The sequence below is a fragment of the Apteryx mantelli genome, chromosome 3, assembly GCF_036417845.1.
Source record: "Apteryx mantelli isolate bAptMan1 chromosome 3, bAptMan1.hap1, whole genome shotgun sequence".
Lineage (NCBI taxonomy): Eukaryota > Metazoa > Chordata > Aves > Apterygiformes > Apterygidae > Apteryx > Apteryx mantelli.
In genome coordinates, this window is record NC_089980.1 from 114,796,121 (window position 1) to 114,808,264 (window position 12,144).

At 34.1% G+C, this 12,144-nt stretch overlaps 1 protein-coding gene across 1 annotated transcript in view; it reads left to right on the plus strand.

Moving 5' to 3' along the window:
- CSMD1 (CUB and Sushi multiple domains 1) overlaps positions 1–12,144 on the plus strand; it is a 1,279,784-nt gene that overhangs the window by 821,468 nt on the left and 446,172 nt on the right. Inside the window, exons 8-9 of the mRNA XM_067294827.1 lie at positions 1,516–1,603; positions 7,178–7,302. Of these exons, the coding sequence (XP_067150928.1) occupies positions 1,516–1,603; positions 7,178–7,302 (213 nt within the window). The remainder of the gene's footprint in view (positions 1–1,515; positions 1,604–7,177; positions 7,303–12,144) is intronic.

The following is a 12,144-nucleotide window of genomic DNA, read 5'->3' on the forward strand; positions in this document are numbered from 1 at the left end:
CCCGGAGAAAGAGATGGTTCTTCTTCTTTTCTATCTTTTTAAAATGTTCTATATGCCAAAGTAAGAAAAAAATAGAGTTAAATGTTGAAAGATACCATAATTGTTGCAGTTTCTCCATTTTAAGAGGAACCTATGCTCAGGCACTTCCATACTTACAAGGTCTTTTTGCTTAGTTATGTTTTTGTAGTGTTGTAATGCAGTTTTTATTTCTGTAAATTTTCTCTTGTAAAACTTCAGATTTCATATAAATTAGTGGCTCCTGATGCTGCTGGAAGGGACATAAAGATTTATAGCTCTTAACTGTAAATATCCTGCTTGTCATCATCCTTTCTGCCACTGTATTCAATTGGAAAACATACCTCTGAGTGGAAAAATCAGCCACATTTTACATCTAATCTCTCATCACCTTCCATGGTAACGCTGCCAACCACAGTCCACTCAGGCTTACATAATTTATTTTGCCCAGCTAAAATATTCCGATTAAATCTGTTTGTTTTTGTTCAGAAAGAACATCCTGCCCTGTTCTTAAGGGTTTCCCCAAAATGTTTTAAGATGAAGAATGTGATCTGCAAGGCTGCTAGCTGTGTTCTTCTGAGGGAACACAAGGAGGCAGGAGTGCGTAACCATGCATGCACATACATGTGCATATGTGCTAGATAGAAAGCATGCGCCTATTTGTGTTCTATATATCATAGTATTGTGGCTGCCTTACTTTGTGTCTCGTCTCTACGATCAATTAATTGTAACTCCATATACTGCATAAATATCTTTTTACAAATTAGGAAGAAAAAAGTGAAAACTGGATTCTTAGTTTTGAGAGGACTGTAAGTTTATAGATGTATATCTAAATACCTGACAATCTGGAGGGAAAAAGAATGGAGGAGGAAAGGAATGGAAAAGTATGGACCTTTCTCTCTTTATGTTCCTACCTGAAAGCACAAAATAGAGATGCTGAGCCTCCTTTGCATGTGCTGCATGTTCAGCTGGTCGCAAATGAATTGCTCTGTGGGGTTTTCTATATATTTTTTAGATGAACCATATCCTCACTAAAATGTTTCTGTATAACAGTTGGGTTGTTTGCTTTTATCTATTTCAAGTCCTTTTATGGGCAAAAGCTTAAGTGAAATTTTATTTTCTCAAGCTATCATAATCTTACAGCGGTGTGTTGTGAATATTTCAAAAGGTGCCTTCATGAAAAGTTGTTTTCCTTGTCTGAGACAAGATGTGGATACTAGTGTGTAAAAAGATGACTGACAGTGGGAAATTTACCATTTATTTTTCCACAGAAGGAAAACACACTATTTTTTATCATAACCAAAGAAAATAAACAATACACCCAAGAAGTCAACTATATGGGGCTTAATTTTCTGTCCTATTTTATAGGGTTTCAAGAAAAAAAATATGAATGTGCATGTGGTTAAGCTCAGGTCATGGAAGTTAATATACAGGAGAAGTGAAGAGTCATCTTTCCAGCTGTATGACTTACAATTTATTTGCTTTTACTTTACTTTGCAGTGACCCAAGGTGGGGATGCAGTCACATCTGATGCATGTCCTGATCCTGGAATTCCTGAAAATGGGAAAAGGGTGGGCTCTGACTTCAGGTAGGCACACTTAATTTTGTATATCACCAAGAAGAAGATACTTACATGCATAGCATCTGACCTAGGTTGACCCATATTTGCATTTCCAACCATGTATTTGATCTTTAATGCAAAGTATTGAATTTATTTAGGAAACAACTGCACATCCACAGTGGCTGGCAGGTCTAATGGCATTTGTAAACTGGAAGGGGATAGGAAGAAGAGTTACTTCTTTTTGCCTCTAGACAGTAGCAGAAATGGAAACTTAAAAAATTTTAGGAAGATTAATTTGGAAGAGAAAGGGCCCTAAAATAATTCTATTTTTATTTTGGAATTAATCAATAAATCAATAAATAGTTATTGAATGGTCTAAATAATATTCTCAATAGCACATTTTTTGACCCCATCAGAAGAAGCAGGTCCAAAGATTCAAACACGTGAGTCCAAACATGAGATAGCCTAGAAACAAAAAAATCCCAGGAGTGCATGAAAATCTCAGAAAGAGGAAAGACTCAAAAGAACATCAAATCTCAAAGTATATTTTAAGATATCTGCTGGGATCTAAGATCGAGGAACCCTGTAAAACATGCATAACTATATTTTGAACACAGTCTCTTAGGAATGAATGTTTGAAGGTTGATGGAGGAATGAATGAAGGTTAATGGAATCTTAAATGTCTGGAGCCTATGGGCAATGCTTAATCAGTTGCCAGAATAAGGATATTCCTCTCCTTCTTTTACTCCATTCAGCCTCTGATAATACTTTAATTTCACCGAATGTTGTATTTCAGTGTTTATGAGGATAAATGAATGGGTAAGGTGTTCAAATAATAGTATCAGCAACATCATATAAGATATGATAAATAAAACCTGTTAATATACTTTAGTCACTATTATTTATCTGCATGTTTTAGCTGCATGTTTTTGGCCTCCAATTATGACTATTATTTGAGAGAAGCAATAAAATTGTATTTTGCTCATAAACTTTTTTATCTGAAAATTGATTATGCAACAGTAACTGTCTTCCTTGTACTATAAACTCATTTTTAGATCTATTTAGAAGATATTTTAGCTATCTTAAAGTTTAATTTTCTATAGCTAGCTTGAAGTTTAAATAGAGAATTCAGCTGGAATTTAGTTTTTCTTGCTCCGAAATGACAAATTAAGCTTTTCTATCTTTAAGGGAAAATAACGCTACTGTCTCCATTTCTCCAATGTGGAGAAAATAAACACTCCATGGAGAGTGAAAGAAAGGCAATGTTTTTTCGTTTTCTTCTTTTTTTTTTCTTTTTCTTTAAGAGGTATGTAAAGATTCCGGAAGGGGCTATTGTTCTTGTCAGGAGAATGATGACTCTGGATATTAATCAGAACTAAAACATCTGAAAATTCACATTATTCAAAAGCTTTTCCACTCTACTGAAAGGCATGTAGTGAGTGAGACTGATGGAAAGACAGAGGGTTTATTTTCAAGTCAGCCTGAGACCCTACAGATTCAGTGATGACAGGTCCTTTGAAAAGGGATTCATAGTTTCCAGCACAATAATAGCATTTATTCTAATATCACAAAGCAAACAAAAAGGTATGGAAATTTTAACCTTTTAATTCCCTCCTCTTGCCATGCTTTTACTGTTTTCAGTTCAGGTAGTGGGGGACGTGGTTTTCAGTGATTTCAGACAACCCAGTAGATATTTGGATTCAGTTTGAGGGAGAAATGGCTACTGAAACTTTGCTAGATGAGTGAGAATATACTCAATGCAATTTTGCATTGTATCACGTTTTATTTTTGTGGGAGTTCTCAAAATGATAGTTTTTTAATGAAATATAAAATGGATATAAACAATAACATTTCTGCTCTCAAATATTATATGGTACATGTGATATGGTGAAAATCACATCGTTTTCCACAATTCCACTGACACTTTTAATATATATTTTTTTAATTTTCAAAAAAAACCTTTTTAAAGTTAAATGTACTTTCTTATGCTTAGTATTTATTACAGTTTTTTTGTATTAAAAATGGTTTATTTCAGTCAAGTCCTAGCTTTCTTTATTAAAAGAGAAATTTTGCTTTGATGCCATTCAAATTTAAAATGGAAGAAGAAGATGAAGAAGAAGAAGAAAGGGAAACTGATTTGTTGTCCCTGTCTAAAGTGTATGTTTAAGAATAAAAGAACAGAACTAAGACTTTCAGTGTTCACAGTTTCATTCAGTGGCAAAGGAGGTAAAGATGGGACTTAAAGAAATTAAAAACATTAATTTACAAAATCTGATAATGAGTTGAATTAATAAATTCCTTTGAAATTTAAGATCAAAGTAGTCTCTTCCTTAAAGAAAACCCCACTTTTTAATTGAAAAATGTCAGGCAGAATCAATGGCAAGATTAGGTAATTCAGATATTCTTCAAGGGATAAGGACTCCTAATGCAGACTCTGTTGCCCAGATGCATCTCATCCTCTGAAATGCTTATTTAGAAATAAATCTGGTTGTCTGAAAAAAGAAAACACTTGGCTGAGGTGATTCAGCTCACCTAAGATTTCTCATTGTTGACTCTTCTCTGAAACACCTAGTTATGTGGCTCTGTAGTGTATGCATTATAGAATAATTTTATATGTATACATATTTTATTATTCAGTCTTTAGCCCACCAAAATAATAAACAGACAAACAAAGATAACCAAACTAGAAAAAAACAAACCTTAATCTCATGTTTTCTTGATGTTGTCTTAGATGTATTTCATTTATGGATGTGAGTTTTACAGTCTCTTAATAGAACTTGACATTTTAGCTTACTTCATCAGTTATTTGCACAGATTTTAATTCCTTTTATTATGTACACTATAATACAATAGTCTGTACTTCCATTCTGCAGTATTTAGTAGCTTCCTCCGGAATATCTTTTGAATACTGCTTTCATTATTTTTATGTTTGTCAGCCTTGGCAGAATTAAAATGACATTAAAATGCTTTTTTTGAAAGTGTCAGTTGTCAGACTCATGGCAGAACTCTGATGCCTCAACAATAGCTGCTTCACAAAGGATGCAGCCAAGCTGATATTAAAGCACGCTTAGTGCATAGCGTAGCCCCATATAAACTGGCTTCAGAGCTGTCTCAGACATTCTGGTGAAACCTATGAGTGCTATTCTCTAGCCTACCTAAAGTTTAATCAGAATTCTAAAAGATTGTATTTGTCACTTCTTAGAGTAGTTATTCAAGAGTAGCTTTTGAGTACTTGTATTCCTACCTCATTCATTAAATTGGTGCTTTTGCTAAGTTTTTTTTTTTTAATATGATATGGTCAGCGTATTTTATTTAGTGTCACTTAGTTTGTGATCAAACATTTCAGAAGATGACATCCATTGTGTAAAATATATGAAGTTCACATCATTAGTCCTTAGATATATGTTGTTTTAGGAGCTTTGGAAGAAAATACAACAATAAAGTGGATAAAAATATTAGTAAAAATTGTATCATCATAACTGCATGGATTAAATTCATAAGTAAAATTGTATGTATCTGTTCAGAATAAATATTTTTAATATTGATATAATTATGAAAAAACCTGCTCTAACCCTGAAACACTTCACTTAAGAATATTCAGAATATTTGTGTTCCATGTGTTTTTTTTTTCCCTCTTTCTCTCCTGGGGAAATAGTCAGGTATGTCAAATTAGGAATTGCAGATCTCAACATCATATTAATTATTTGTTTAATTTCCTTCTTTTTTATGTGTGTGCCAATTCCTTAATACTCTTTTAACATCAAAATAGTAGCAGACCTTGAAGTTTAGGGAAAAGTTGAAGTTTTTCATGCTGGTTTACACATCATTATATTTGGGGGAAAATAATAGTCCAATATGATTTTTAAAGGCTTCTGTTTGATTCTCAGTTTACATTTATTACAACTAGGTAACTTTTTTTTTTAATTTCCCATAGAAAAAATTTTCAGAGCTTATAATTTAAAAAAAAAAGATATATAAACAATTGCATTTCAGAAAAGGGTGTTTAGAGCATTAAAATGCCCATATTAATTCATCAAAATATTTCCCTTACAGATAAGAGAACCTCTAATCATTAGTAAATATTAGGTATGCATTTGGAATGGTGCTTAGTCTACTTTTCACCTGAAGATATTAAGAATATACTGACAGATAATAGGCTGTGGCAAGTATAAAATAAATACAAATTTTAGAAAATTATTTTACTCTGCAAGGATTTTATGCATTTCTCATGAACTACTGAAGGAAGGGGCCAATACTTTCCCCACCATTCTGAACTTGTTTAATTTAACAACTCAAGCATCAAGTGTTAATAGAATTAATTTTTAAAAGCCATCCCAGATTTGTAGAATCTCATTCAAACCTAAAGATTTTAATGATCCTATTAAATTTTTGGTGAAAGAAAGTATAAAAATACATTGTAATATTGATGAGCAATATATGTAATCTTTGGTATGTGTTTAGGAAACCGATAAAATACTTGTTCATGTAAGGTAGAAATGAGCTGGATGCTAGTGACTGCAATTATCTTTGCTTCTGTCCACAACACAGTTTTAATCACTGAGCTTTCTGACTGCAATCCAGCAATCCCCTGGTGTTTAGGATTTGTTGACTTAAGAAGATGAAAGTGAGAAATTGTCTGTATCGAGACCACTTAGTCCACAATAAGAGATTATCAGATATGGAATGAAAAGCAGAAGAACAGCTAACAACAAAATTGGTTGATTGTGACAATCAAAGAATGTCACAAAAAATAGAAATGCTTTAGGGCAGAAAGACATAAATGGAAGCAGAAATTTTAACGCTGTTTTGGAAAGCCCTGTTTGAGATATGCATAGTTTACTGTATAATACAGTTTACTTAATCTACATAAAAGTTGATTAGTACTGTTCAGTAAGAAATTCTTTAAAAAAATGGAATAAAGTTATAAAACATTCCACAAAGCAAAATTTAAAAGTTAAATTTTGAAAATAAATCAAAACTGGCATCATCGTTATGCTTTTGCAAAATATTTTGCAAAACATTTTTGTTTTAGCAAGCTTCAAATGTTTTATAAAAACAAGTGTAGCAACAATATTTAAATCCTAATAGAATTTATTATTTTTATAATTTTTAGCAGGAGATTTCAATGAAGCCAGGAGTTTTTCATGGACAGTTTCCTTAAATTAATATTTCCTGATAGAATTACATGTTGACAAATTCCCATCTCTAACTGCTTAGTATTTCAGAGTATATAGGGAGATTGAAGTTATTCATGGAGTAAATTTTCTTGCCTGCATGAACACCGATTATATATTTTTTATCAAATGTATCTCTTAATGGGTTCACTGAAATCATAATTTAAGGAACAAAATTTAATATCTCCACTCCTTTATAGCCTTGGCCTTATTTCTTTAAATGGTGAACAAACTGAATAAAGTAGAGTTGTTCCCTATAGTATAAATTGATTTTTATATATAAGGATGGAGTAAAAATTTTCCCCTTAATTTCTTCATTTGACTCTAGAAATGTCATTGTTTTTGTCATTTGGTGGAGGATGCCTGATGTGCCTTTTTAATACAGAATATTTCAATTCTCTCATTCCTCCTCCCATTTTGCTGCTAGGGTGGGTGCAAGTGTACAGTTTTCCTGTGAAGATAATTATGTGCTGCAAGGTTCTAAGAGCATCACTTGCCAGCGAGTGACAGATACACTGGCTGCCTGGAGTGACCACAGGCCTATTTGCCGTGGTAAGTACTTTTTTTGGAATTTTTCCTGAAGTTTGAAAGCGTAACTTATAAATTTTGCTTAGAAATGTAATTGAATGATGTTTGAAAGAAAGTAAAAACCATAATAACGTCATATATATATGCAAAGATCTTTCTGTAGCATGAGAAGTTTTAACAAAGCTGACAAACAAAGGTGTGGAAAAAATATCAGTTTAGGGAACTAATTTCCTTTTAATAGTGTAACATTTCATATTGTCATGTTAAATATATTCTAACTAGGATCTAGTTAGGTTAAACCAGCTAGTTATGTTTAGGTTTTGCTATTCTAACTGAAGTCCTGAACAGCAGCATCTCTCAATCAAATTATATTCCTATCTGTCCCAGATTCTCACATAGTCCACACTTTTTGCTAAATTCCCTCTTCTTCCATCTATTTTGCTCAGTCTTACAAATAACCTAACCTTCTGACTTCATTTCTAAATGTTTTCTCATTAGAGACTGAACCAATGAATAATTTGGGTGTGTGTGTGGGGGGGGAGTTGTTTGTTTGTTTTTACATTGCAATCTACTACCTGTGATAAAATAGAAGAAAAAAGATGTAAATGCTGTCAAAGCACTCTAGAATTGTGGTAATTAGGAAAGATAGAGAGTAGATATCTCTGTACAGTAACTTTTCCTGTTTTTCTGTAGAAACATTGATTTGGATTGCACATGTTAACGAAAGTCTTAACCCTAGAAATGTGCTTGCTTTATGTCCTGAGTACCAGACAACCTAGTCAAGATGGACAGTAGAAATAAAAAAACCCCACTAATTAAAGAAAAAAAAGGTCGATATACTTTATTTCTCATTTTGATGTGGATCAAAGAAGTATTTTTCATACATGACAAAATCTTATGCTGGACACCCGTTACCAGGCCAGCAAAAGATAAAAGCAATTGTGGAAGGTGTGGATTTCCAACCTCTGGACTGAAATGTTTGCTTGTTCAAGAGTGAGCTAAAGGATAATCTCACTTATATAAAAAGTATATACGTATAAAACAAGAGAACAGGTAGGACTTCTGGAAGGAAGACCAGTCCTTGATCAGCCTCCAAATAGAGAATTCCATACAATTCTGCTCACAAGATATAATCAGCCCTGCCAATGTTTGAGATAAGTTATCTCAAAACAAGAACTACACCAGGCTGAAAGTTGAAGAATATTTGTTTCAAGGACAGTTCTTCAAGTTGTCTTGGAGATACTACAAAATTTGTCATTAAGTTTTCTTATAAATTTTGGAGAATTATAAAAGGATTATCACCTGAAGGTCCTGAATTATTTCATCGTATAACTGACAACGTATGGTATGCACTAAAACTTCAAGAGGCTAAGATTGGTGCGATTTTATATAACTCCGCATAATAGGAAACAATTCAGATAGAGACTGCTTGAATATCTACTCATATCAAAGACCTGCATAGTCTTCAAGTCCAAATTTTGTGCCCATAACTTTAAACCCTTAACAAGGGTATCTAATTCAGAAGTTACTGGCTGCTGGCTGTCAGTATGGTCAATGGAGAAAAACGTTTCAGGTCTGCTAAGTGATTAAGATCATAATGTGAATTGTTCTGCCTCTGTTCTTTGACTAGATATGGAGCCTACTGTTATATTATCCTCCATGAGATGCCTAAATTGTGTGACAAGAGTCTGCCCGAAGACTTTTCATATGTAATACCTTATGGCACTTCTACTCTGTTGTCTTACATGCCATCAAGTTGCAAGTTTGCTAGTCATGGAGAAAGCTGAGAACCACAACTAAAAATTTGGCCACATTGCCTACTACTTGAGCGAAAGCCTGAAAACTCTACAGACCATTATTTTTATATTATAGATTTCAAACTGGGTCATTCACTACCAGTGTATCAGTGTTTCCTCACTACCACACACTTCACATTTTTAGGGATGTCTCATTTGCTAAAGCAAACACTTCATCAAGTGTTCTCTTTCATCTCTCCCTAAACTATTCTTCTTATACTCTTTCTACAGTTTAGATGCTTGATGTAGAAAAATAACGTCAGGTGTTCCCAGATCATTCTGAATAACAGCTAACAACACCTATGAGATACAATGGACTCCATTGAAAAGGATCTTTTAAATTGTCCAAACTTCATTGAATATGTAACAGATATATTTATCGGAAGAACAATTCCAGCTCTTTGAGAAGTTCATTTATGGTCAGATGTAAAAACATGGTAAACTTCTAGAACTGTGGATGTAAATGGCATATGTTTGCATAATGTCTTTTTTATTAAAGGCTAATTTTTAGTACCAATTAAATTTGCATCAAGTAAAAGTTAAAAGATATGTCTTTGATGATAAAGTTACCTTCCTTGCAGGTAAATTTTTTTTCTAAAAATCTAATCTTCATTTTCTCCTGAGATCACAGTGAAGTTTCATGTTAAACAAATATAAAGTAGCCAACATTTCTTCCAAAATACATGAAAACAACTTAGATACTATACGCATTTAAAACTACCTAAGCACCAAAGCACTACCTTTATCTGCACAAGAATTGCAAACCTTTTTCCAGGTTAAGTGCATTTTGTACTGAATGTATTAAGGGGAAAGCAATTTTGATATAAGGATTATTGCAGTGCATTTCCCAATGCATTTCTCAGTGATGTAAGCTGACTAGCTGTAATTTGCTTAATCCAAATCAACTTATTTTACTAGAATCTGGATGAATTTGGCAGATTTTTTGTAATTATTTTTTACAAATAAAGTAATTTATTAATCTGTTGGAGCTGATTGTTGGTCTTCAGAAAAATATAGTCATTATACTGTAATGTAAAAGCCTTTACAGGAGGCCACTAATACTTGGTCATCAGAAGTCAGCCACCATAATACTGGAGCAAAATATATTTTTTCCTGCTGCAAGAATGGTTGTTTCAACCTGTATGATGACGCAAGTGATATTCTTGCAAATTATGCTTACTTCATTAAAGAGTGTAAAAGGTCTAAAAAGATTCTTTTTGGAAAATTATTGCAAGCTATAAAATATGGGTAATGTTAAATGGACATACCCCTGTAAAGAATGGAAAATCTAAAACATAGCAACCCCCCCCCCCAAACTCCAACTCTTTCCAGATCAAAGGAATTGTGACTCAAAAAGGTCTTGAGCTCAGTGTCTCTATAGGTTGGTGCATACTTGTTTTAAATTGCATATTTCATTCTTATTCAGGGTTACACCTAAATGAAAAATCTAAATACATCCTCTCAGTATTTGGTTTCACACTATTATGAAGTAATGTGTTCATACAACTCCATTGTTCACTCTTTCCTCCCCTCCTGTTGAATTATTCTTGTTTGCTAATATATTTCAAAAATGAGCTGAAGTAATCTATGCATGGCTAAAGTAATGCTCAGCAGAAACGGGCTATTGGCTTCTGAATTATTATTAGAGTTTGCTGTTTCTTCCAATATATTATCTTCAAATCTTTATTATGCTTTATTCCCTCCAGTAAACCACTAACAAAATAGGATATATTAGTCCGACATCTCTATTAAAATCTCAGTCCAAAAAACAAGTTAGTTTGCTCAACCATACTTCCAAAATTGTACCTAAACTTTCACAACTGTCTATGGGTCAAGTCAGCCAGTCCCTGTAAGTCTTTTTTTTTGTCTTTTTTTTTTTTCTGAACACAGATTAATGTTTTTAGGCCAAATGATATATACTTCTGGTTGAATATTAGAGTGAACACTGCATATGGTGTATGTTTGCAGATAGTGAGAGGTGAAAGATAAAAGTTTTACTTGCAATAAGCTCTGTGTCCATATTCTTTCCAGTCCCCTTACTGACATTCAGGATGCCACTAATCTCGGTACTCATGCCATACATTTAATAATACAATATGCAATACAAAGAATTGTTTATCACATTTTGCAATTGATCACCTCCTCAGGGTTGAGAAGTTGTTAAATTAAATGCAAGTTATTGCAAGCTTAATCACTTCCATCCTATAAGACTGACTGAAGAAGCTGGACTTAGCTCTTACTCTGGAATTCTGTCTAACAAAATGAGGAAGTGGGTTACAAAGCTGATGAATAATCACAAGGACTGTTTTACTGGTGGCTAGCACCTTAATAATTAATAATTAATTATTACTTTAAACAGCATCCAGTTCCAATGAGTGTGCTTGTCAGGGCGCTCTGTGGGCTGGCTGCTCCCTGGGGCCAGTGAGGGTCCCCAGCCAGCCAGGCAGAGCCATCCCACTGCCCCACCAGGGAGCAAGGCACTGGAGGAGAGGGGGTTGGAAGGGCACGCTGGGGATGCTCCAAGCCCAGGTCATCAGGCACATCCTGCGAGAAGGCAGGTCAAAAGAAGGCCAGGAAATTAGGTCAGGATCAGGGTTAGGGCAACCATGGTCAGACACAGTCCCTTGTCTCCTAAGATGTGGCTCTAATAGGGACTAAAGTCCCAGTCTCAAGCTTAAATGAAGCCCCTGGACCCATGGGCATTGTTTGTAAGTGGGCCCTACGTGAAGCTGGTCAGGGCCATTTAGGCCTATTAGTGCCCTCAGAGCCCTAACAGCGCTAATGTAAATGTTCCTGGGTTTTTTGAATTCTACATAGAAACCTACCAGCAATTCATTCCTATTTTCTCTAAGTGGTATGCAAGACTGCCCAACAAATTTTCTGCAACGTTTTGCAAACAGATTTCCCAAACAGATTTCTAGGCGGAGCTTCAACTGCAGAACTTGATTGCAAGATATTCCAAGAAGACCTGAGAGAAAGTGTGACTAGTCCTAGCTTTTTTTCCTAGTGGATGGCTAGAGAAGACAAGGTACAAATTATATTCTAAGGCCTGTTGCCACCAGGTTGCATG